At 55.5% G+C, this 25,842-nt stretch overlaps 2 protein-coding genes across 4 annotated transcripts; one reads left to right on the plus strand and one right to left on the minus strand.

Moving 5' to 3' along the window:
* Window positions 1–5,445: 5,445 nt before the first annotated feature.
* Window positions 5,446–10,842, plus strand: CTSF (cathepsin F). Its single transcript, XM_010599017.3, has 14 exons — window positions 5,446–5,682; window positions 5,850–5,948; window positions 6,261–6,345; window positions 6,437–6,498; window positions 6,621–6,696; window positions 7,258–7,371; window positions 7,495–7,640; window positions 7,726–7,822; window positions 7,900–7,980; window positions 8,767–8,886; window positions 8,963–9,027; window positions 9,122–9,212; window positions 9,556–9,614; window positions 10,290–10,842. Exons 1-14 carry the CDS (start codon window positions 5,491–5,493, stop codon window positions 10,362–10,364), a joined length of 1,362 nt encoding a protein of 453 aa, XP_010597319.2. The 5' UTR covers window positions 5,446–5,490; the 3' UTR covers window positions 10,365–10,842.
* Window positions 10,843–10,878: 36 nt separating this feature from the next.
* On the minus strand, window positions 10,879–25,533 carry ACTN3 (actinin alpha 3). 3 transcript variants are annotated; one of them, XM_064287738.1, is made up of 21 exons: window positions 25,390–25,533; window positions 20,699–20,813; window positions 20,403–20,522; window positions 20,072–20,158; window positions 19,905–19,992; window positions 19,187–19,265; window positions 19,017–19,098; window positions 17,599–17,684; window positions 17,212–17,304; window positions 16,534–16,764; window positions 16,260–16,407; window positions 15,091–15,241; window positions 14,419–14,527; window positions 14,183–14,323; window positions 13,787–13,969; window positions 13,251–13,385; window positions 12,903–13,082; window positions 12,376–12,522; window positions 12,222–12,287; window positions 11,337–11,495; window positions 10,879–11,258 (listed from the first exon to the last, which is right to left on the minus strand). In XM_064287738.1, the coding sequence occupies exons 1-21, from the start codon at window positions 25,531–25,533 to the stop codon at window positions 11,100–11,102; spliced, it is 2,703 nt and encodes a 900-aa protein (XP_064143808.1). In that variant the 3' UTR covers window positions 10,879–11,099. The 3 variants fall into 3 exon arrangements, with proteins under 3 accessions (XP_064143808.1, XP_064143809.1, XP_064143810.1); XM_064287739.1 differs by having other exon boundaries at window positions 12,198–12,287; window positions 25,390–25,518; XM_064287740.1 differs by lacking the exons at window positions 17,599–17,684; window positions 19,017–19,098; window positions 19,187–19,265; ... (2 more) ...; window positions 20,403–20,522; window positions 20,699–20,813 and having other exon boundaries at window positions 12,198–12,287; window positions 25,390–25,518.
* Window positions 25,534–25,842: the final 309 nt, after the last annotated feature.

Here is a 25,842-nt window from a genome sequence, read left to right on the forward strand (position 1 = left end):
GGTGGCACCGAGCCCAGACAGGGGTGGGTAAGAGTAGATCGGGGTGCCTTCCTGGAGGAAGTGAACTGAGAGTTGAAAGATGTCTGGGAGTCAGCTGGGCTGAGGGAATAAAGCAAACGTGAAGACTCTGGGGGGGGTGTGAGAGTTTGAAGGACCCTGGTGGTGCAGTACAGTGGCGTCACTAGGGTTGGTGCCACCCAGTGCGGTAACTCACGGTGTCACTCCCCCCGCAGGCCTTCTCCCTTACCAGGCTGTACAGAATCCTTAGAAATGTTTTCTGTACTAATGTCACTCATCAACTATAATTCCTGCATATCACTCCTTCTTTTCCTCAAAAGTTGATATAGTTTCGCCAATACTAATTACCACAATATTGTAGCTGAATTTGACAAAATCAGCGACTATAAAAACCCTGGCATCCATGAAAAAAACAGCTGTGCTTGTAGCACGTGATTCACTGTAATTAGGAAATAATAATCGTGCCACTGTAATTAGGTAATAACAGCTCTGACTGGAGCACATTAAAACCAAAAAACCAAATCCGTTGCCGTTGAGTCGATTCCAACTCCTAGCGACCCTACAGGACAGAGTAGAACTGCCCCACAGAGTTTCCAAGGAGCGCCTAGTGGATTCAAACTGCTGACCTTTTGGTTAGCAGCCGTAGCACTTCACCACTACACCACCAGGGTTGCTGGAGCACATTAAAAGGTTTAAAAAGTAAATTAGCATAGAGTTTTAGCCTTGCAAGTATATCGATACATGTAAGCTGGGCTTACAAAAAACGTTTTTGTTGTAACTAACCACATGTATGTTTTTATAAAAAATAATAAATTTCTGCTGAAACACTGTACAAAAAATTTATACAGTCATTTTGGTGTCACCCCCTCTGACAGTATCACCTGGTTTAGTCCACACCCCCTGTATCCCCTACCGATGCCACTGGTGCTGTGGTTAAGTGCTCAGCTGCTAACCGAAAGGTTGGCAGTTCGAACCCACCAGTCGCTCTGTGGGAGAAAGACGTGGCAGTCTGCTTCTGTAAAGATTACAGTTCTGGACTGAAGAAAAAGAACAGAGCCGGAGGCCTCACACTACCTAATCTCAGAACCTACTATACAGCCATGGCAGTCAACTCCTACAACAACAGACACAGATCAATGGAACAGAATCGAGAACCCAGACAGAAATCCACCCACCTATGAGCCACTGATCTTTGACAAAGGGTCGAAGCCCATTAAGCGGGGAAAAACAGCCCTTTTAACAAACAGTGCTGGAAAAACTGAATCCCCATCTGTGAAAAATAAAACAGGACCCGCACCTCACACGAGACACGAAAACTAATTCAGAACGGATCAAAGACCTAAATATAATACTCAAAATGATAAAGATCATGAAGAAAAAGTAGGGATAAGACTAGGGGCCCTAATACATGGCATAAATACAGTACAAACCATTACAATGCACGAACACCTGAAGATAAACACTTGATAAACACTTATGCTCACCAAAAGACTTCACCGAAAGAGTAAAAAGAAAAGCTACAGGCTGGGAAAAAAATTTGGGCTGTGACATATGTGACAAGGATCTGTTCTCTAAAACCTATAAAACATTTTAACACCTCAACAACAAAAAGACAAATAATCTAATTAAAAAATGGGCCAAGGATATGAACAGACACTTCACCAAAGAAGACATTCAGGCGTCTAACAGACACATGATGAAATGCTCACGATCATTAGCCATTAGAGAAATGTAAATCAAAACTACAATGAGATACCATCTCACCCCGACATTACTGGCACTAATAAAAAAAAGAAAATATCAAATGTTGGAGAGGTTGCGGGGAGATTGGAGCTCTTATGGACTCCTTGTGGGAATGTAAAACGGTACAACCACTATGGAAAAAGATATGGCGCCTCCTTAAAAAGCTAGAAATAAGAAGAATCCTGGCAGTCATGGTCCCCAAACCTTCTGTTGGCCCAGGACAGGAACCATTCCTGAAGACTACTCATCAGACACGGAAGGGACTGGACAATGGGTTGGAGAGAGATGCTGATGAAGAGTGAGCTACTTGTATCAGGTGGACACTTGAGGCTGTATTGGCATCTCCTGTCTGGAGAGGAGATGGGAAGGTAGAGAGGGTTAGAAACTGGCAAAACGGTCACGAAAGGAGAGACTGGAAGAAGGGAGCGGGCTGACTCATTAGGGGGAGAGTAAATGGGAGTATAGTAAGGCCTGTATAAGCTTATATGTGACAGACTGACTTGATTTGTAACTTTCACTTAAAGCACAATAAAAATTATTAAAAAAAAAAAGCTAGAAATAGAAATACCACATATGATCCAGCAATCCCACTCCTAGGAATATATCCTAGAGAAATAAGAGCCGTCACATGAATAGACATATGCACACGCATATTCACTGCAGCATTATTCACAAAAGCAAAAAGATAGAAACAACCTAAGTTCGCATCAACAGATGAACGGATAAACAGACCGGTATGTACATACAATGGAATACTACACAATGGTAAAGAACAATGATGAATCTCTGAAATGTCTCACTACATGGGTGAATCTGGAGGGCTTTATGCTGGGCGAAATAAGTCAAACATAAAAGGACAAATACTGTATGAGACCACTATTATAAAAACTCAAGAAAAGGTTTAAAAACCAAACCAAACCAAACCTGTTGCTGTCGAGTCGATTCTGACTCATAGGGACCCTATAGGACAGAGTAGAACTGCTCTATAAAGTTTCCAAGGAGCGCCTGGTGGATTCGAACTGCTGACCTTTTGGTTAGCAGACATAGCTCTTAACCACTGTGCCACCATGGGAAAGGTTTATGCACAGAAAAAAAAAAACAATCTTAGGTGGTTACGAGCGAGGAGAAATCACTAACTAGATAGTAGATAAGTGTTAACTTTGGTGAAGGGAAAGACAACACACAATATAGGGGAAGTCAGCACAACCTGACCAGACCAAAGTCATGGAAGCTTCCTAGACACATCCAAACACCTTGAGGGACCGAGTTACTGGGGCTGAGGGCTGGAGACCATAGTCTTGGTGGACTTCTAGGTCAGTTGGCATAACATAGTTCATAAAGAAAATTTTCTACATCCTATTTCAGTGAGTAGCGTCCAGTGTCTTAAAAGCTTGCAAGCAGCCATCTAAGACACATCTATTGGTCCCATCCCGTCTGGAGCAAATGAGGATGAAAGACACAGGAAAATATTAATCCGAAGGACTAATGGACCACATCAACCACAGAAACCACAGCCTCCACCCGCCTGAGCCCAGAAGAACTAAACTGTGCCCAGCTACCACCCCTGAATGCTCTGACAGGGATTGCAGTAGAGGATCCCAGAGAGAGTGGGGAAAAAAATGCAGAACAAAATTCAAATTCACAAAAAAAGACCAGACTTACTGGTCTGACAGAGGCTGGAGGAAGCCCTGTGCCTATGGCCCCCGGACTCCCTGCTAACTCAAACTGAAGCCACTCCTGAAGTCCACCTTTTAGCCAAAGATTAGGCAGGACTGTAAAACAGTAACACTTGTGAGAAACGTGCTTCTTAGTTCAGTCAAGTATATGAGACCAAATGGGCAACATCTGCCCAAAAGCAAAGCCGAGAAGACATGAAGGGACAGGAAAACTGGACAAACGGACACAGGAAACCACGGACAGAAAGGCGGAGAGCGTTGACTGATACATTGCGGGGATTGCAACGAATGTCACAATTTGTGTACAGATTTTTGAATGAGAAACTAATTTGCGCTGTAAATTTTTCACCTAAAGCACAATAAAATTAAAAAAAAAAAAAAAGAAAGCTTTGGAAATCCCATGGGCCAGTCCTATCCTGTCCTATAGAGTCAAATTGACTCAATGGCAAATAGTTTGGTTTTTGGTTTTGGTGAGATCTTGAGCTTTTGAGGAGCCCTGGTGGCACAGTGGTTAAGAGCTCAGCTGCTAACCAAAAGGTCAGCAGTTTGAATCCACCAGCTGCTCCTTGGAAACCCTATGAGGTGGTTCTACTCAGTCCTATAGGGTTGCTATGAGTTGGAATCGACTTGATGGCAGCACGTCTGGGGTGAGTTTTGAGGACAGAGGGATAAGTGTAAGTGGCTTGCGGTAAGAACTGAGACAAACATGGGGAGCCCAGGGGCTTAAAACAGGGGGGAGCCCAGGGGCTTAAAACAGGGGAGAACACAGAAGAAAGGGGTCACCATCTGCTGGACTTACCACCAGGAGCCCTAAACTGGCACCCTTCTGGCTCCAGCACTAATTTCCGGATGGGCAGAAAGCCACTGAACCCCTCTAGACCCCTGCTACTGTAAAAAGCCAACTTTGGACTATGATCTTTAATTAATCAGTCCTCTGCATGCTCCACGAGGTCCCTGTGTCTTGCAAATGGTTTGTGCTCAGCTAGTAACCTAAAGGTTGGTGGTTTGAACACACCCAGTGGTACTGCGGAAGACGGACCTGGATATCTGCATCCCTAAAGGTTACAGCCAACAAAACCCTAAGGAGTAGTTCTACTCTGTAACACACGGGGTCGCCATGAGTCCAGATCAACTCAGGGGCACAAGACAACAATAAGCACCCTCCACACCAACCCCTGCCCCTCCGCCATGATTTACCCCAATTCTCCCAGGCTCTCTTCCCGCTTTCCCTCTCCCGGGTGGAAACACCTTGCAGCAAAATTCTCATCTGTCTCTCCACTAGAGAACTCCGAGAAACGCAGTACGTTGTCAGTCACTCTCCCTGCTAGGCCCTGGAACAGAGCAGGGGAGTGCTCCAGGGGACAAAAGCAGTCCCAGCCTTGCGCACATTCCTTGAGTGGTTACCAAATGCTTGCATGATTGCGTTTGATCCTCACAACAGCCCAAGATGCTGCCAACATGGGTAATATTATCTGCCATTTCGCTGATGTGAACTGGGAGCGCGAAAAGGTGACTGGGCTGCGAACTCGGGTTCTGGAGCCAACTGCCTGGGTTCAAGGCCATCTCTACTGCTTCTCAGCTGTTTGGCAAGCCACTTCATTTCATCTCTAACATGGGCAAGATAACACCTGCTTCATAGGATTGCTATGACAATTAAAGAGAGGTGGCATGTAATGTCTAACATACAATAAACATGCAATAAACGTTATTTTTATCCCCCTTTCCCCAAAGCGCAGCTCCAAGACATAAGCGCATTAGTCCAAGATGGGGACTCAGGCCATCTGTCCGCAGACTAGAGCTGTAGCAGCCTGCACAGCTGTCTCGCGGTGCCAGTCCCAGGGGGGTCGGGGGAGGGGATGCCGGCCTGCTCGCAGACGCGCGCGCCCCACGTGCCTCGTCCCACGTGCTTCGGGTAAACACCCGAGCGCGCAGGCGCCCCAGGCCGGCGTCCACGGGTCGCGGGAAGGACGCAGGCCTCGCGGACCGCCCCGCCCGGTCGGTTGGACCGTGCGTCCGTCGGTCCGTGCATCCCGGCCGCCCCTTCGCCCTCGCTATGGCGCCCTGGTTGCAGCTGTTGTCGCTGCTGGGGCTGCTCCCAGGCGCCGCCGCCGCCCCTGCGCCGGCTTGGGAGCCACCGTCCCCGGAGCTGCTGAAGCCGGCCCGCTTCGCCCTGAGGATGTACAACCGCGGCCGGGCGGCGGGGACGCAGGCCGCGCTGGGGGCCGTCCGCGGGCGAGTCCGCCGGGTGAGACGCGCCGGGCCGGGCCTCCGGGGTCCCGGGAGGGGGACGGTGGCCTGAACTCGGAGGATCCGGGGTGGCTCCGAGATGACTGGGAAGGGGAAGGGGGTCGGGGTGGGGCTGGGGGCCCACGAAGACGGGGCTGTGCCCACCTCACCCGCTCCTCCATACAGGCGGGTAGGGGGTCGCTGTATTCCCTGGAGGCGACCTTGGAGGAGCCGCCCTGCAATGACCTCACGGTGTGCCGGCTCCCTCTGTCCAAGAAAACTCTGGTGAGTGCTGGCCTCCCGCGATTCCCCACCTAGGCCGAGTCAGGCCACCCTGGGGTGACAGGTCTGGTCAGCACCGCCCCATCCGGACAGACTGCTTCGGAAGAGTTATTTCCCAGGCCTGAGGGCGGAGGCCAAGATGCTCCGCGAGAGGGATGGGGGAGAGAGGGTAGGTGTTGGGGTAGGGCAGGCCCACTGTCCACTGTGGGGTTGATTGCTTTGGGGGCAGTCCTCATGGGAGGGGCCTCCATCTCCGCCTTACCCAGACTCAGCCCTGGTCCCAGCCCCCACACAGGCTTCCTCCTCTCCTTGCAGCTCTGCAGTTTCGAGGTCCTGGATGAGTTAGGCAAACACATGCTGCTGAGGCGGGACTGCGGCCCAGTGGATACCAAGGTTGCAGGTGCTGGGATAGCCCACGGATGCTGGGATAGCCCAGATCAGGCCTCCCTCAGGCTCAGCCTTGATGTCTTCTCTGTTCCACCCCCATCCAGAGTACACCAACGAGACCCTGAATTCCATCCTTCCACTGTTGAACAAGGATCCCCAGCCCCAGGTGAGGAGTCTGTATCTGTCCGGGGAGCTGGCTGCTGCCTCATGCCCCTTCTCTCCCCTCACCCTGGATTGGAGCTCTCTGGTCCCCTGGGACTCCTTCTATAAACCCTTCTGGTTTTCTAGGATTTTTCCGGGAAGATGGCTTCTATCTTCAAGAACTTTGTCACCACTTATAACCGGACGTATGAGACGAAGGAGGGTGAGGACCCAGCCTTGGCTGTGCCTGTTGCAGTCAGATCAGGGCCCTCCCCTCAACTTGGCACCTTGGTGTTGGGGGAGGGGAAGGACACAAGAGGCAGAGCACCGTTGCAGGGACCTCTAAGTTCCTGAGTTCTTGTTCAGCCTCCCAGGACCATGCAGCCACCTCCAGCACCTGGCCTGTTCTCCCATGACCTTCCTGGTCAGAAACCATGAGCCTTCATCATTCTGGGTAGAGTGCGATGGGGCAGAGACCCCCGCCCTCCCAGCACCTCGGCCTTTCTCCCCACTCTCCTGTCTAATGATATCTCTGACACCTGCCCTTTGATACCCACCTTGGTTACAACTTTCATGTCCCCACAAGTTGACCATACCTTCCACTCCATCATTTGCAGGTCTGGCACTCCACCCTGGCCCAGGGTTCGGTCCTTGAAAAGAGCTTCTGGCCTGATTCAGAGTGCCCATGCTCCCCAGGGAAACCCCTGCCTGTTAGCTGCAAGCGCCCCTCCTTTTATGATCTTCCTGGAGTCCCAGCTTCTCCCCTCGTGCTCCTTGTTCTCAGAAACCAAGTGGCGCATGTCCGTCTTTGCCAATAACATGATACGCGCGCAGAAGCTCCAGGCCCTGGACCAAGGTACAGCTCAGTATGGAATCACCAAGTTCAGCGACCTAACAGGTAGGGGTGATGGCCAAAGCCCTCACGGACCTGGAAGAGATGGCCTGCTCCCAAGGCCCCTGGTCAGGGCTGGGTTAGAATTCTGCCCCCTGCCCCCCGCCCCCTCCCGCCCATTGCTTACAGAGGAGGAGTTCCGCACCATCTACCTGAATCCCCTCCTAAGAGAGGACCCCGGCCAGAAGATGCGCCTAGGCAAGGCCCCCAAGGGCCCTGTGCCTCCTGACTGGGACTGGAGGACAAAGGGAGCTGTCACCAAAGTCAAGGACCAGGTTGGCTCTAGGAGATGAGGGTGGAATGTGTGTGCCACACGGGGGTTGGGGAGGGGCCCAGCCCTGATCCTGCTGTCCCTTACAGGGCATGTGTGGTTCCTGCTGGGCCTTCTCAGTGACAGGCAACGTGGAGGGCCAGTGGTTCCTGAACCGGGGGACCCTGCTTTCCCTCTCCGAGCAGGGTGAGCATCCTGCTCTGCCCCCGTCCCCAGCCCAGCCCCTCCAGAGGGCTCCTCGGGACCAGCCTTCTGTCTCCTAGAGCTCTTGGATTGTGACAAGGTGGACAAGGCCTGCATGGGTGGCGTGCCTTCCAACGCCTACTCAGCCATAAAGACTCTGGGTACGTACTGACGGGGTTGCGGGGGGCCAGCAGGTGCCGCTTCTCTCTCTGTAGGAAGTCAGTTTGAGGGAGAGACGTGAGCTTGGGAGTCGCACAGAACTGCATTCAAGTCTTCATGCTGACCCTTATTGGCCAAAGACCTTAGGCTAGTCAGCCCTCTTAGAGCCTCAGTTGCCTCATCTGTGAAATGGGGCTCAGCCTGCCTCTTTCATAGGATTGCTTTGAGTATCATAATGAAGAGATACATATATGAAGTTTTTGGTACATAGCAGGGTTTGGTGAACAGGGGTTTTTAGTGTTTCCGCTGCTTGGAGGTCTGTGTTTGTATAACGCTGCTACACCAGGTACCCAACACACCTCACCCCTGAGAAGAGTGATTGACCCAAACTGGCAATCCAGTTTATAGGTGGGCTGCAATGGCAGAAGGATGAAGGGGTAAGGGATTGAGGTGACTGTGCAAACACTGGCCCAGGAGCCTGGCAGGAATTGAGAGTGGACAGGCAGGGACAAGCAAGCCAAGGTTAAGAGCCACAGGAACCCTGTGCTGAGCCCTCAGCCATGAATCAGACGTTGAGAGCTGGGCTCTATCTCTGCCACTTTTCTCGCTAGTTACTGCTCCTCTGAGTCTAAGGTATCTTATTCCTAGAACAAAGTCTCGGAGGGGTGCTGAGGAACATGAGGCCACGTGCGTGAGCGGTTTAGCACAGCACTTGGCTCAGAGAAGGCTAGGGAATAGCAGATGGGGTCCACCTTTTCTCCACCTGCCTCACCCCCATCACTTCCCAGGAGGGCTAGAGACAGAGGAAGACTATAGCTACCACGGCCACCTGCAGGCCTGCAGCTTCTCTGCAGAGAAGGCCAAGGTCTACATCAACGACTCAGTGGAGCTGAGCCAGAACGAGTACAGTGAGTGAGGGGCATGGTGAGCACAGGGCGGGGGCGGGGGCCCAGGCGCCCACTGACGCTGCCCCTCTCGTCTCAGAGCTGGCGGCCTGGCTGGCCAAGAATGGCCCAATCTCCGTCGCCATCAATGCCTTTGGCATGCAGGTGAGGCACCAGCCCTGCTGCGTCCATACTGTCTCTTGCTGCTGGCTCCTCCTTTCTCCTTGGGGTTGGTCTCCTACTCCTTATTTCCCCCCAGTTCTACCGCCATGGGATCGCCCACCCTCTCCGGCCCCTCTGCAGCCCTTGGCTCATCGACCATGCTGTGCTGATTGTGGGCTATGGCAACCGTGAGTTCCGCTGACCGCCTCTGCCCAGCCAGCCCAGGCCATAGGCGGGGAAATCCCAGGACTGCCTAGAAACCCTGTCCTTACCCCGGCCTCGGGCTGCGAGCTAGGCCAGAACCATCCATCCTCTCTGGGTGGGAAAGCAGAGGCTGGGGAGGTTGAGCTATTCTAGACCAATAGCTGTATCACGTCTCCAGGAGGGTGGTAGGGGTGTGTCTTGCTTTTTGTTTTTTTCCTAGTGCCTGGGACACAGTAGGCCCACAGCACGTAGTTGAAGGGTACAAAGTGCTTGGGGCCTGTCTGGAGAGTTGGAGGCCCCTGACTCTGCGTTCACACTGCTCCCCAGGATCTGACGTCCCCTTCTGGGCCATCAAGAACAGCTGGGGCACTGACTGGGGCGAGGAGGTGAGGTCCCATCCTGTTCTCAGCCCTTGTACTGTCACTGGGCTCCTGGCTCCCATTCTGACCTTGACCTCTGGCCCTGCAGCCTCCATTCTGCCCTTGACCCCATGACCCCCATTCTGTTCTAGGTACTGCAGCCCCATTCTGCCCTTGGTCCCTATCCTATCCTCAGCCTTGCAGCCCCCATTCTGCCTTCAGCTCCTGGCCCTGTGGTCCCCATCCTGCTCTCAGCCCCTGTCCTGCCCTTGGCCCCTGGTCCTGCAATCCCTGTTCTGCCCTTGACCCCTGTGTTGCCCTTGACTTGGCCTCCATTCTGCCTGAAGTCCCCATCCTGCCCTCAGCCCCTGGCCCCATGGCCGCCTTCTTACCCTTAGCCCTAGGCCCCGTGGCCCCTTTCCTGCCCTCGGCCCCAGCCCCCTGGTCCCCTTCCTGCCCTCAGCCCCTGGCCCCATGGCCCCCTTCCTACCTTTGGCCCTTGGCCCCCTTCCTGCCCTTGGTCCCTGGCCCCATGGCCCCCTTCCTACCCTCAGCCCTTGGCCCCATGGCCCCCTTCCTGCCCTCAGCCCCTGGCCCCATGGCCCCCTTCCTACCCTCGGCCCTTGGCCCCATGGCCCCCTTCCTGCCCTTGGTCCCTGGTCCCATCCTGCCCTCACACCCTCACCAACTTCTCTCTCCCAGGGTTACTACTACCTGCATCGTGGGTCTGGGGCCTGTGGTGTGAACACCATGGCCAGCTCGGCGGTAGTGGACTAAGGTGCCACCAGCTCAAGACCTGGTGCTGACCAGAGCAACCTCTTCCTCAGCTTGACCTGCATGGCCAGGCCCCTCCCCAGGAGGCACAGCTGGCTGAGGGACAGGCACCGGGTACCTTGGGGTGAGCAGAGGGCACTGGGGGCACAGCCCCTTCCCTCCACCTGCCCCACTCAGAGTCCCCAACTGCGTCTTTGTTGAATTGTGGTAGGGAGGAGGATCTTGGGGTGAAGGATGTTATCTGGCAGCTGAAGCTGGGGCGAGAATCCTGGACTCGGATGAGGAGCAGGCAGGGAGAAAGGGTTCTGGTATCAGAGCCGCTCTGTCCCCAGCAGGCTCTGGCTTCCTGCCCAGCTTTCCTCCATCTAATGCTAGGTGTTTTCTGGTCCCCTTTGGATTAGGGCAGTGTCCCCTTCCACGTCTACAGAAATAGTTGCAACTACCCTTTCCTAACAGCAATAAAGAGGTGTCTTGGTCCCCGTGTGTGGTGTGAACGCTGTCTCTGAGGGCAAAGGGGCACAATGAGGACCCCTGGAGGTCAGGGTGGGGCAGCTGGTCTTGCCCAGGAGCCTGAGGCCCAGCTTCTCCTTCAGGAGCCAAAAGGGGACAGGGAGCAACCCGAGGTGGGGATCTTTATTCAGAAACACATTCTCTGAGGCTCCTGCTCCAAGGGAAGGGAGGAGTCAGCCATGGGAAGCACCCCCTCTCCGCCTTGCTTTGAGAACCTTGGGGTGGAGGTCAGAGGTCACTCTCCCCATAGAGGGCACTGGAGAAGGCCACGTAGTCCAGGGCTCCCACTGGAGCCCCGGTCCCCTTGTAGGGTGCCATGCGGCGGATGCAGTACTCGGCCTGCTCGGCTGGGAGCTCCCGCCGCAGCTCCTCTGCAGTGATGTAGCTCTGGGGAGGGGAGGGCACTCAGGTGAGCATCCCACGCCCTGCCCCTGCCCGTGACCCCCCTCACCGCCTGGGGCTCACCTTGTCTCCGGCCAGGATCTTGAAGGAGGCCACCACCTGCTCAGCCGTGTCGGTCTCGGCGGTCTCTCGGGTCATGAAGTCGATGAAGGCCTGGAAGGTCACGACCCCAGCTGCGTTGGGGTCCACCATGGTCATGATGCGGGCAAACTCCACTTCCCCCTGTAGGGACAGAGGCCGGGCACTGCACCCATGGGTGCTAAACCCAGGAGGGCTCCCAGTGCCCCCTTCTGGGGGTGGTCAGCCTTGCCTTGCACCGCCCCAGTGACATGAGCTCCCTTCCTCCAGAGACAGCCTCCTGTCGCCTCGGTCAGCTCTGGCTTCAGGAAGTCTTCCTACCTATTGCTGTTGAGTCGATTCTGACTCATAGCAACCCTACGGGACAGGGTAGAACTGTCCCATAGGGTTTCCAAGGAGCGGCTGGTGGATTCTAACTGCTGACTTTTTGGTTAGCAGCTGGGCTCTTAACCACTGCGCCACCACGGCTCCTGGAAGTCTTCCTGCTAGGCTGAAATTTGAAATCGGCTTCCTGCCCACAACAGTGCCCCCTCCTGTTTGTTGGTCCTGGGTGCTTTTTCTGGGGCTACACAGACCCTCCCTGTAGTAAAATGTTGCAAGCTCCAACTTTAGAGTCACACAGACCTGAGTGAAAATCCTGTGTGTCTTTGAGAAAGTTAGCTTACTAACTTTCTGAGCCTTTGATAGCCCCTGTGACTTGATGGCAACAGGTCAGTAGGTTTTGTGTAAAATGGGGTAATTCTCGCTCCATCAGGCATGATGAGGATTAGCGAGAATCATGTATGCGAAGGTGGGAGGCACACAGTAGGTGATGAGTAAGGAGAGCAGCCCAGGTGGGACACCCACCCGGGAGGGCTCGGGGACACTCACCAAGTCGTAGCCCATGGAGATGAGGCAAGCTCGGAAGTCGTCAGGCTCCATCATCCCATTCCGTTTCTGCAGGTGGCGAGGGGGTATCAGGCATAGTCCCCAAGCCCCACTAGCCCCCAGGCCTAGCACCCCATGGGACTGGGCCCCTGCTGACCCGGTCAAAGTGGTTGAAGGATGCCCGGAACTCGTTGAGCTGCTCCTGGCTCAGACCTTTGGCATCTCGGGTCAGAACCTGGTTCTCCACCTCGTTGATGGTGCGGGCGATGGTAGTCAGCAGCTGCTCCCAGCCCACACGGATGTGCTGGGAGAGAGGAGAGGCCAGTCAGTGGGTGGCCAGTGCCAGGCCAGTAGCTCCAGCCCCACTCCCAACCCACCATGTGACCCCAGACAAGTCCTCCCCCTCTCTGGGCCTCCGTCCCCATCTGTACTCTGGAGGGTCCACTCAAGTGACCCCCAGCGGCCCTTCTGTTACAGCCAAACCTGTTCTGGCTTTAGATGCTCTGTGACTCACTATTCCTACTAGGTCACTTTTCTCTGGGTCTCAGGATCCTTCTGGGTCCACCAGCATCCTGGCTGAACTGAACTGGGGACCCACCCAAGGCAGACAAGCTCCAGCTGAGATGGTCCCAGGCTTCCCCAGCTAGTGCCACTCCCTCCTCTCCAGAGTGCGTGTGATCGCACCTCCATGCTGTAGACGGTGTGCTTGTTGTCAAACACCAGGCTCTCCTGCAGCAGCTGGTGGTCGCCCTCCAGCCGGTCGATGTTGCTTTTGTAGTTGATTATGTTCTGCTCCTGCTGCCGCAGCCCAGCCATCTGCTCCTCCAGGGAGCCCACCATCCCCGCTGCCAGCCGCCCAACCTCCTGCAGGGGGACCCAGGCTGCAGTGGGAACCTAGTAGCCTGGGGTGCAGGCAGCCCCTGCCCACCAGCCTTGCCACCAGCCACCCCACCTCTTGCAGTGGTGCCCAGGCAGGATGAGGGCTCCCAACTCCCCACCCCACCAGGTTGGGCCCACCATCCGAGTCCTTACCTCCACCTTCCCCTGGATCCAGGGCCCAACAGCATTGGCCTGCGCCGCAAACTGTCGCCGGAGCCTCTCGTTCATCTGCTGCCGTGCCAGCTCCTCCTGCAGCGTCTGGTCACGACTGGGCACCAGCTTTCGGACCTGAGAAGAGGTGGCTGTGCCAGGGGCAGCTCTGGGGGCCAGCCCCTCGAATCCCAGCCCCTGCTGCCATGAGCCAACTTGTCTGGGCTATGTGACTTTGGGCAAGCCACTCATCCTCCCTAGGCCTCAGTCTTCATCTGTAAAATGGGACCAATGATATCATTTATAAACTATTACAAGTTTTATAAAGGTTGTCCACACACATCCATCCTGACAGGAAATGAGGCCAAGACAAGCAAAGAATTTATCCAGTGCTCTTTTTTTTGTGTGTGTGTGGTGTCAGTGGCAGATCCCAGATCTGAAGGGGGACTCTAGTCTCCATGTCATCAGACACCTGAGGTGTCCAGGTGGTTAGAATGCTTGGGGGGAGGGGTCAGAGAAAGGCCACAGGCAGCACAGACCGTGTCCCACTTGTTGTTGATGTCCTGTGGGCTGAGGTTGATGTAGGGGTTGGTGGTGATGGTCCGCAGCCCATAGGTTTGGCAGATCTTCTGGATCTCGCCCTGGATGCCCAGAATGGCGCCCCGCTCGCGGTCAGCCTCAGGCAACGTTGCCTTGAACTGCTCGTGCGCTGTCAGGAGGCTCTGGGGGCGCAGACAGGCAGCATCAGCCAGCGCCCCCCACCCTGCACAGGCAACAAAGGGCAGCAGGTCCCAGGCGGGGTCGGGGACTGGGGTTTTCCTCCCTCCCCCACTCCCCAGGAACCCCAAAGGAGTGGCCAGGCGTCCATCTTCCGGTCCAGGCCCCACACACCCGGAGCCCAGGCCAGGCGAGGGTCAGGTCTGGCCGGCCCCCACCTGGGTCTCCTCCACCGAGTGCACCAGCCACACGTCCTGCAGGTCCTCCACCGCGCCGTCCAGCCAATTGTTAAAGGGCGCTGCTCGCCGCGCAAACTCCAGCTGCAGCTGGTCAATGGTCTCCAGGAGCTTCTCCATCCGCTGGGGGCCACGGGGAGGCCGGGTCAGCGGCCTGCGCAGCCGGCGGCCTCTCACCTCTCACCTCCCACCCCCAGCTCCCTGGTCCCCAGCCCCACCTCTAGCGCGTCACGCCTCTTCTGGGTCAGCGTGCCCAGGTTGTCCCACTGGTCGCAGATGGCCTGGCAGCGGCTGTTCACCGAGGCCGCCTCGTGGTAGTCCAGCTCGCTGGGGGAGGGAACAGGGGCGAGTGTGGGGCCAGACCCCGGCCCAGGTGTCCTCTCGACTGCCCTCCCGGGTTTAGAACTCGTGCAGCGGCTGGTGGTGGAGGCTCGAGGGAGCCAGGACAAGTGAGGTGGGGAGGGCTTTCCTAGAAGGGAGGGGTCCCGGCGCATTCCTGGGGGAAGGAGACATCTGAGCTCCAGTCCCTAGAGGAGCGTGGATGGAAGGGCGGGGCCTGGAGCTCCGGGGCGGAGTTATGTGAGAAGGGGGCGGGGCTACAGGAGGGGGTGGCGAGTTCAGGGCTGATGGGGAGGGTTTGGGAGCAGCCAGGTTAAGGGGCAGGCCAGGTCGAGCGCCGGTAGTGAAGAAGGTAGACAGCAAAGTGGCGTCTGGTGATAGGGGCGGGGCTATGGGAGGAGGGCGGAGTGAGTGGGGGTGGCAGAGGACATGGGTACCAGTGAGCTGGGAAGAACAAAGCAAGATGCCGAGGGCCAGGGGAGCGGACCGGTGCTCGACCTCGGGGGGCGGAGCCAGGCGGGGGCGGTGTCACCGGGGCGGGCCACGCCTACTTGAGCTCCTGGGCCAGCGCTGCTATGTGCTCCACGCGGTCCTGGTGCGCAGCTAGGTCGCTCTCAAAGGCCTCGTGGCGCCGCAGCAGTGCCCGCACGTCCTGCAGTGACGCAGACTCGTAGTCGTGCTGGCTCAGCATGTCCTCCTTCCCTGCTCGGAGAGAAGCCCGCTCCGGTCACCCAGCGACAGCTGCGGTAGGAGCCGGGGTTCAGGCGGGCCGTGTGACTGCAAGGAGTCCTCATCTCCGAAATGCGGCTCACACCTGCCCACCTCATCCTAAAGGTTTGCTTTGATAAACTTCACTGACGCTGCTGTCTCAGGGCATGGCCCCTAAGTGAAGACAGAGTCCCCTGACCCTTCACCGTCCGGAGTGGTCCTCGGTACTGTTGTGGATTTATCTGATCGCAAACTACCTCTTAACTTCTCTGTGAGCCCATGAGCCCCTGACCAGGTCTCCTTTGTTCTGTATCCCTAGTGCATGGCACTTGGTAGACTTTGGATATATATTTGTTAGATAAATGAACAATGAGTGTAAAAGTGCTTTGTGAATGATAATTACCATAATTATGCCTAATGACTGCAGCGACCACTTATTGAGTGCCTTTGTATTTTGCAGAGCAGGTAACTGAGGCTTCCATAAACCCCGTTTAACCATTTAAAGAATTTTTATTATATCAAACCGTTGTTATTCATTATGCCCGTAATCCATTATTAGTGTTCATCATTTTTAGGCTGGACTGTTAATTTGTAGGACTAAAATCCTTGGTGGAGTATAGCATGAATGTTTCATACACAAAGTGATGTATTTGACTCATACGATACTTTAGCATCAATATACCTTGAGTGATACAGTGATATTAGGATTGGTGAACCATTCATTACCTTTGTATACCCGCTACACATACAAGTAAAATATTAAGTGACAAATTAATCAGAGTAGACCCATGGAAGGCCAGAGCCAGATGGAAGTTTAGGAGCCTGAATTTACAAATGAAGAAACTATGGTCCAGAGAGGGGCAGTGATTTGTCCAAGCTTGCACAGCAAGTCAGGGTGAGCATTGGGACTAGAAATCGGGTCTGCAACTTCCCTGCTGTGCACCTGGCCCTGTCCTGTGCATGTCTACCAGGCCCCACTCCAGGCAGGGCAGAGCCCACGAGGTGTTCCTACCCCGGGTCCAGGCTTCATGCAGGGAGGCCTTCTGCTGGAACTTCTCAGCCAGGTGCTGGAGCCGCTGCAGGCGCCGGATCTCTGAGAGCAGCCAGTCCTCGTAGCCCTTCTCCGCCTGCTCCAGCCCCCGCCACGCATTAGCGATGTCCTGTGGGACAGGCAGAGGTGCTCTTCATCACTGTTCACCCATTGTACAGATGGGGATACAGAGCCCAAGGTTGCCCAGGGGGATGTGGGCAGAACTGGGGCTAGCCCCAGTCTTGGCCTGGCTCACCGAGACCAGCTTGCCCTCAGAAGGCATGAAAGCAGGCCGATGGCTCAGCCGCAGCTTGGTCTGCAGCGTGTTGAAGTTGATCTCCAGCTGGCACTTCTCCTGCACGCGGGGTGGCTTGTGCAGGCGCCGGTAGTCCCGAAAGTCCTCCAGCTTGCGCTGCATGGCACTCATGTTGGGCTCACCCGTGCGGTTCTCTAGCCACGGTACTGTGCGGCGGATCCACTCCAGCAGCTGCCAGGGCCGGGCAGAGAGGAAAGCTGTGAGCAGACCTACCCTCCTCATCTACCCCTCTCCACCCACACCCAGGCTGCAGCCAGAAGGCGGGCCTCAAGCAGGGTGGGGATGACTTTCGGAATGGGGTCCCCCCAGTGAGGGGGTGGAGTAGGTGTTTCATTTCTGTGTTCAGTGCCCAGTCTAGGTTGCACAGAGCAAAGGGCAATTTGACACCTGAATATGAACGAATGGATGAATAAATGAGTGAGTGAATGGGCGGATCAGGGAAGGACCAGGAGCTTGGGTAGGGAGAAGGACAGGAGACAGGTGGGGATGGACAGGAGGAGGCTGGGGAGAGGCCAAGGCTGCTATGAGGACAGGGTGGCTCTGAAGGCCCGGGCTTGGGGAGGGCCAGTGGGCTCGGATGGGGAGAGCCCTGGGCACCCTCTCTGGACAAAGCCTCACCTCACTGGCCAGCTTCTCGTACTCCTCCATCAGCTTCTCGTTCTCCTGGTTCACAGCCAGCACCTTACAGATCCTGTTGGCAGCTGTCTCAGCCTGTGGTGGTGGAGGGCAGAGGGCTGGCATTGAAACAAACCACCCTAGGCCCCCTCACCCAGCTTCTCTCTGTAAAGCTCCTAAAGCCTGTGCTAGTGCAAACCAGGGGCGGACAGGGCACACCTCTTGGAGGAGGGCTTCCCAGCCACAGGCAGCAGCTCCTGAGCTCCTTAAGGACCAAGTGTGTCCGAGGACAGTGGCACTCCCCTCACCCCATGAGGCCTGGCACCTCTGCACCTTAGGATGCTGTGAGGTGAGGGCCCTGCCCAGGCCTCAGCACTGCGGCCTCCTTACCTGCTCAGCCCCAGCAAAGGCGTGGTAGAAGCAGGAAACATAGGTCATGATGGCCTTCTCATCTGGTTTTGGGGTGTTCACGATGTCTGGGGGAGGGCAGGGAGGTGTTTACTGGCCAAAGCCAGTGGTGGGGAAAGGGCTCAAGCCCCCTCCCAGGCAGAGATTTCCCTTGGAATGGGAGGGAGTGGAGACATCTAGTCATGGCCACCAGCCACCAGCTTCTCCAAACCCAGCATCTTCCTCTTCCCTGAAGTCCTCTCTGATCACCCCATGGCCCAGCAGCCTTCCCTTCTGCATGAGGAGTGGGTGGGTGAACAGACACTGCAGCCCTCATGAGGCACCAGCCCATAACTCCATCTGCCTATCTGTCTTTTTCCCAAGTCCATAAGCTCCTTAAGGGCCAGAAAAAGTTCTCATCCATCTCACACATCCAGGGTGCCACAAACAGTAGGTGCTCAGAAAATGTTTGCTGCTTCAATTGACTGAACACCTAGTTGGGCACAGGAACCAGGGACATGAACCAGAAGCAGGAGCTGCCAAGAGGAGCTCCCAGTCTTGGGGAACCCACACGCTCCCAGGTAACCCAGGTGTTATGGATTGAACTGTGTCCCCCACAAATTTTTGTTGTAAATGCTAACCTCTGTACCTTTGGTTGGAAACCCTGGTGGCACAGTGGTTAAGAGCTCGGCTGCTAACCAAAAGGTCGGCAGTTTGAATCCACCAGCCACTCCTTGGAAACCCTATGGGGAAGTTCTACTCTGTCCTATAGTGTCGCTATGAGTTGGAATTGACTCCATGGCAATGGTTTGGAGGGTTTTGATACCTTTGGTTATAATCACAGTTGAGAATGGGTTTTCTTTGTTATGTTAATGAGACAGTGTAGGGTGTGTCTTGAGTCAATCTCTTTTGAGATATAAAAGAAGCAGGTTAGGCAAGGAAGAGAAGAAGCAGAGGTGAGGGAAGAGAGATGCCAAGCCACATGAAAATCACCCAGGAGCACAAAGAGACAAGGACCTTCTTTCAGAGCCAACAGAGAGAGAAAGGCTTCCCCTAGAGCCAGCGCTCTGAGTTCAGACTTCTAGCCTCCCAAACTGTGAGAAAATAAATTTTTGTTTGTTAATGCCACCCACTTGTGATATTTCTGTTATAGCAGCACTAGATAACTAAGACACCAAGTAACTGGGATGTGAGGCAGAGGGTGGAGCCATTACACAAGGGAAGAGACAGGAGGACTGGTTCCATTGGGTGGAAAGGGCAGTAGGGTAGGACAGAGGATTCCTGGAGGAAAGATTCTGACCAGGGAGTGGAGTGGGGGGGGCAAAGCATTCTGGGAGGAGGAGGAGGAGCAGGGCCAAGGTGTGGAGGTTGGACCCTGCTGATTGGTAAGTGGCGTCCTTGCCTGGGCTAGGCTCACTCACCTTCCGCATCCAACATCTTGGGGATGTCCAGGTATTTCTCTGCCACCTCGAAGGCGGTGTTCAGGTTGCCAATGGGGTCATCCTAGGTGGGTGTGAGGCAGGAGAGGTGAAAGGTCAGCTGAAGACAGAGATTGGAGAGTCAGGACTGGGGGCAGCAGAGGCCTACTTGCCTTGCGTAGTTTGGCATAGTCGATGAGGTCAGGGCGGTGGCGGTGGATGAGAGCACAGAGGGCCAGGCCATCCTTCCAGCTGCTCAGAGAAAAGGGGATGGTTCAGATCTGGGTTCAAGTGGAGGCCCTACCCAATCCTCAGCCCAAGAGCACCTCCATCAGGATAGCCTCATCCGTAAAATGGGGGGCTGCCCATCAATGCCTACCTACTTTTCTGGCCACTTCCTTCCCTCTCAACCCTTTCATGGCTCCCTATTGCTTTTACAGTAAAGTACTGAGTCCTTAGCCTGGCGTTTGAGACCTTTCATTACCAGACTGCAACCATCTCCTCGAGGTCATCACAATACCTTTACATGCCCTATGCTTAGGCCAGACCAATTACTAGATGTTTCTGGCCTCCAGGCCTTTGCTCACAAGTTTCCCTCTGATGGGAATGCCCTTCCAAGGATGTCTCAAATGCCCCCTCCTCCAGGAAGTCTCCCCCTCCCTCCTAGAGTCAATTCTACTGAATTCGACAAGCATTGACTCAGCGTCTCCAATTTTTGGGCACTGTCCTAGGAACTTGGCTGAGGCCTCTCCCTGCCCTGTGGCTCATGACAGGGGTCAGCTCTGTGTCCCCCACTGGCTGGGGCCTTGAAGGCAGGGCCTGTGTCTGGCTCCTCTCTGTGCCTGGTGCCCAGGAGAGGCCCTGAGAGCACCTGCTGACCAGCCGACAGACCTGGTGTGGAAGTTCTGCACGTTGACGTTACGGTACGGGGCTGTCTTCCGCTGGCACCACAAGAGCAAGCCTTCCTTGGCCGAGGTTTCTGGATGGGAATGAGGTTGGAGGTATTAGACGGGGAGGGTCTGGGCCAGCCCCCTCCCACCGCCTTCCCCGCCACTCACCCTCCACAGAGATATCCTGGATGGCGAAGCGGAGGATGATGGTCCATATCATGCCCAGGGTCATCTTCAGGTTCCCGTCGACGATCTCTGCAGGATGGTGGCAGGACAGGTTGCCTGGCATTCAGGGCCCCTGCTCTCTGCCCCACTGCTCTGCCCTCTGGCTCTTGTCCCTATCCCTGATCTGGCACACGGCATATCTGCCCTTTCCGGTCCCTCCTGGGAGGGACGATTATTCCCACTGTTGAGATGAGGAAACTGAGGCTCACAGAGGTGACTTGCTGGAGTCAGGGATGCCCCTCGGCCCCACCCAGGGCCCCTCCTGCTGCCTCACCTTCAGCACCGATGGACACCAGCTTCACCCCCTTGCTGGCAATGAAGTCCAGAGCCTTGTTGACATTGGCAATTTTGTGGAAGCGCATCTTGCCTTTGTCTGGCCTAGGCAGCCTCTCTCCTGGGTGTAAGAGAAAGGAGAGGTCACATCAGAGATCACCAAACGTAGCTGAGGATCATGTCCGAAAACTCCCCCACCCCACCCAGTCCCCTCCAGCACTCGGCTGCCATTACTTCCCCAGCTCTCTGGCTTCTCCTGGGCCCTGGGGTCCCTGTGCACCGCCTCACAGCCCTCACCTGAAATGACTTCCAGGAGAAGCATGAGCTTGAGGCCATTGCGGAAGTCCTCCTCGATGTTCTCGATCTGGGTGCCCGCCTTTCGCAGGTGTGAGTTGCACCAGGCAGTGAAGGTCTGGGGGCAGAGGGCAGCGCTCAGACCCAAGGTCTGGGTCTGGGGGCTGTGAGGCACAGTCCTGGCTCCTTGGTCAGGGTCAGTCTCTGAGCCCAAGGTCCTGGATTCAAGTCCCTGCTCAGCCACTGACTTGCTGTGCATCCTGGGCCAGTCTTTTTCTGTCTCTGAGACTTAGTTCTCCTGGAAGGGTAGAAATGGGGCCCAGGGCCACACAGGCCCCAGTTTGGACTTGGTGTGCCCCACCTGGACAGCAGTCCAGCCTTGGCTGGCCCCAAGCATGGGAGGGAAACTTAGAAATGTCAAAGCAGACACTCTGAAGCGGGGGACTCCCTGGACGCAGGGGCCAGTGCAGGGTGATTCTGCCTATCCAAAGTGGGAAGAATTCTGGGTTGAAGCATTCCGTCCTGAGCATTTTGCCTGAGGGACTGCGTGCCTGCGTTATTAGCATCTCGGCCCGCCAAGCTCCCAGGGCTGCTTGCTCTGAGTCAGCTTCCAAGTAGACCCTAGATTTCTGAGTGTTCCCAGGCTATGGAGCATCAGCTGGGGGCTCAGGCCAAACCTGACTTGGTTTCTGAAGACAACTGCCCTCCCTAAGCCCTCAGCTCCAGCCTCCATCTGGGATGGGAGGTGGGTAGATGGCTCTTTGTGTTCTGGAGATGGGGATGACCTGGAGTCCAGTTTCCATGAACCTACCAAGAAGGACCTGATGATCTACTTCTGAAAAAGTTGGCCAGTGAAAACCTTATGGATAGCAGTAGAACACTGTCTGATACGGTGCCAGAAAACGAGCCCCTCAGATTGAAAAGCACGCAAAATATGACTGGGGAAGAGCTGCTTCCTCAAAGTGGAGTTAGAAGAGGAAGATCTCAATGAGATGGACTGACACAGTGGCTACAACAATGGGTTTAAACATAGCAATGAGTGTAAGGACGGTGCAGGACCAGGCAGTGTTTCATTCTGTTGTACCTAGGGTCACTGTGAGTCAGAACCAACTCAACAGCACCTAACGACACCAAGCCTTCTGGCCCAGAAATCTGCCATCAGCTATTAGAATCCTTGGGGGGCACGGTGGGGCTCCATTTCCAGCTGAGCTACTCACTCTTCGAGTCCTGGGGTCAGGCCTTTGCCCTGTCTGGGGCTCAGTTTCCCCATTTGTACAATTAAGGGGTCAGACTTCACGATGTCTCAGGTCCTTCTTCCTCTGACCTGGCAGGATTCTAGAATTCTGAGCACTCCCCACCACAAAGCAGAAACTCCTGAGAGGTGGCCCTGGAAGTCATTTGGGACCTCCCCCTCAACCAGCTTCCCTTCCTCAGACCAGCTTTCCAGGACCCCTGGTTGCTGGATATGGAAGACGACGCTTCAAATGCTTGCAGGGCTGTCATTGGTAAGGTAAGAGAGTGAGCTTCCTGTCACTGGAGGTATGTAAGTGGGTGCTGGGATGCAAGCACAGGAGAAGGAGGTTGGATTCTCTGCAGGCCCTTCCAACTCTGGAATCTGGGATGATCTGGGTGTGGCTCAGGCAGGGGGAAAGGCAGGTCTGGGTGGGGGCTTGGTGGGGACTCCTGGGGCAGCAAGGAGACTCCACGAGCCTGAGGGAGGTGTCCTTTCATTTGACACACGTGACACTTAAATGCCATGGTCCCTCTCCTAAAGGGGATCACAGTCAAAGGGGCACGGTGGCCTGAGAAATGCTGGGGAGACAAGTTGGGGAGTCTAGGGGAGGGGTCCTCCCAATCAGGTGGGACCCCATAGGGAAGGCTAATGTCTGCTCAGAGCTGTGGTGGAAGAGCATGAGTTATTCAAGCCGAGGAAGGCAGGGAAGGGCATCCTAGACAGGGGCAGCTGCGGGGGTTAGAAACAGCTGCTGTGACTGTGGGACCACAATACTGCTGGAATGAAGCTGGGGGTGTCCAGGCGTAAGCAGTGAGAGGCAGGCCGGACGCGCGGCAGGCGCCAGGTCATGCACTATCTTGGGTGCTAAGCCAGGGAGCTTGAACTTGATCCTGACGGCAACGGGGAGTCAGGAAACCTTTTGGGCAGAGGAGGGAGGCGGGCAGAGCTGTGTTTTAGAAAGCTCACTCCGGACAGACTGGAGACAAGATACCTTGGCGGAGGAGATGGGAGAATAAGGAGGCAGTGACTGGGACCAGGGAGAGAGCAGAAGGGTGTCAGAGAGAGGGACAAACAAGTCAGGACCAGGTGGATGAGAGAAACAATTGTCCCTGCCTCAACAGGGACTTTATTTCATTCCTTACTGTGTCCCCAGCCCCTAAAACCGCGCTTGGCACCTATAGTTGTTGTTAGGTGCCGTTGAGTTAGCTCTGACTCATAGTGACCTTATGTATAACAGAACAAAATGTTGCCTGGTCCTGTGCCACCCTCACAATCACCAAACCCATTGCCACGGAGTCAATTTCAACTCATAGCAATCCTACAGGACAGAGCAGAACTGCCCCACAGGTTCTCCACGGCTGTAACCTTTACAGGAGCACACTGCCACATCTTTCTCCTGTGAAGCAGCTGGGGGTTCACACCGCTGACCTTCTCATTAGCAGCTGAACACTTAACCACTGCACCACCAGGCCTTCTTATCCTCACAATAGTAGGTATGTCTGAGCCCACTGTTGCAGCCACTGTGTAAGTGCCTTCCGACCTGAGAGGCTCATCTTCCAGCACTCTATCGGAAAATGTTTGCCTATTATCCACAAGGCTTTCCCTGGCTAATTTTCTTTGGAAGCAGATCACCAGGTCCTTCTTCCTAGCCTGTCTTAGTCCGGAAGCTCCACTGAAACCTGTCCACCATGGATGACCCTGCTGGTATTTGAAATATCAGTGGTATAGCTTCTAGCATCATAGCTACACGCCTATAGTTGGACCTCCTTAAGACACTTCATTCAATTAATGTTTCTGAATGAAGTTGAGTGAAGAGGACTCAGGCATCGGGTGGAAGGAGGCGGGAGGGCTCCAAGGTTGTGTGAAGCCCTGGGATGGAGGAGTCACTGGCGAGAGAGGGAGCACAGAGAAGCAGGGAGGGAGTGGGACTGAAGCTGAGCACAGGGATGTTTATTACTTTGTAATAAAAAGCGTTGGACGACAAAGAAACGACCGGATACCCAACCACAGGGGACACCAATGGATTATGCAGCATCTAGCCCTGTGGCTGTAGAATAAACGGAGGAGGGGGCTGGTGTAAGTTGGGTTGGAAGGATGCTCCTGATGTGTTAATTGACAAAGGCAAATCACAGACGGGCATGTGTTATCAGAGGGGCATGCAGAGAGACCTGGGCAGTGGGGAGGGGGGCAGGAGGAGGGGTTGTTCAGAACAGGTGGCAGCTGGAGCTCCAGGCGGGGATGACATCACCAGGAGACTGGCGAACCCAGGGACCACAGACAGCCAGGGACCACAGACGTGCTTGGAGACAGGTGCTGAAGGAGCCTGGGGGGAGGTGTCACTCAGGGCACCCCAGCTGGGTCGCCTGGGCCTCTCAGTTCCTAGGGTCATCTCTTGTCATCTAGCCCAGGAGAAATGCTCTGATTTGAAATTCCAGGATTCTCAGATTCTGCCAGTTCCACCAGGTACCTCCGATGCCTGCCCTTTCCTGGTCGCGCATTATTGGCACGTAGTCCAAGCTCCAGTCGACCCTCCTACCCCTGCCTGACATTCCTCAGACTTTTCTCACTCCAGCCCAGCTCATTTTCTCTTTTAGGAACCCAGGGGTCCTGCCCCCTCCACTTGGGAGAGCCTGGGAGTGAAAATAGCCTAGGGAGGTGGCGGGGTCCCAATGCCCTACAAGGCTGGGCCGGGGCAGCGCCCATGTGCCCCTGTCTCTCTCCCCCAAGGTGCTGCCTCAGCATAGTGTCCATCTGGCTGGAGAATCAGGTTACTGCGTAAGTGGACCCAGGGTTCCCTCCTCCCCAACCTTGTGGCCTTTTCAGCAGACTTAGGGCCCCTGGGGGGGAGGGGTAGCTTGGGAAAGAGCGGGGGTGGGGCGAGGGGCAAAGATCCTTAGGTTGTGTTCTGACAGTATGATTTGAGGCTTAACTTTACCCCTTTTGGGGCCTCAGTTTCCTCATCTGGCAATTGGGGTAAGGTGACTACGGACCCTACGCTAGAAAAAGTACAGAGGAGAGGGTGGGGTGGGACCTGAGATGGTCCCCCCACCAACATTCCCAAATTGCAGTAGCTGCCTGGCCACAAGCCCTTAGGGTGGGGCCTGGGTATATTTAACCAGAGCCCTTAGGATGTGGGGAGAAGGAGATTCTTCTTCCTTAACCTCCAAACTTGGATCCCCTGGGCTTTGCCCAACCCATTTTCCCCAGCAGAAAGGAGGCAGTGGGCTCCGGAGAATGAACCCTGGCTCAGAAACTCTGCTTGTCCCTCCAAACCCCTCAGAAGAGCTCCTAGCGGTCTCTTCCAGCCCGGGAGACTGCTGAGGGGCTGGTGGGCAGAGCCCGGGCTCTGGGCACTTTGGGTTAAAGACAGGCTCTGTCCCTGACCTGCTGGGATGCTGCGGATAAGCTACCCAGCCGCTCGGGTCTCAGTTTTGCCGTCAAGAAATGGGCAAGCACTCACTTTCCGCTGCTGCTTCTCCCAGGCCGGGTCCAGCAGCAGGTCGCGGTCCCACTCCTCCTCTTGTTCCATGTACTCATGGCTCCCGCCGCCAGCGAAGGGCCCCCCCACGGCCCCCAGGCCCTCGGGCTGCATAACCATCATCATCGCCCTCGGGCTCCTGGCTCCGCTCCGCTCCGCTCCGCGCGCTCCCCGACGCGGGGGCCGCGTTAAATAGGGCCTGGCCCAGCCCGGGATCGGGTTCGCGCTAAATATGGGGAGGAGGGAGGGGCCGGCTGAGGGCGAGAGTTCTCGGGTCTGGACCAGGCCAGAGGCTACGCTGGCGCTGCGGAATCGGGGGGCGCTGGGGTGGGTCTTGGTGGACCCGGCATCTCGGCTCCGCCCCTTGGGCGCCGTGTGGCTTTAGGAAAGCCACAGGCCTTAGAATTCTGAGTTTCCACATCTGCACAGTGGAGG

This window comes from Loxodonta africana, chromosome 7, assembly GCF_030014295.1.
Source record: "Loxodonta africana isolate mLoxAfr1 chromosome 7, mLoxAfr1.hap2, whole genome shotgun sequence".
Taxonomy (NCBI): Eukaryota; Metazoa; Chordata; class Mammalia; order Proboscidea; family Elephantidae; genus Loxodonta; species Loxodonta africana.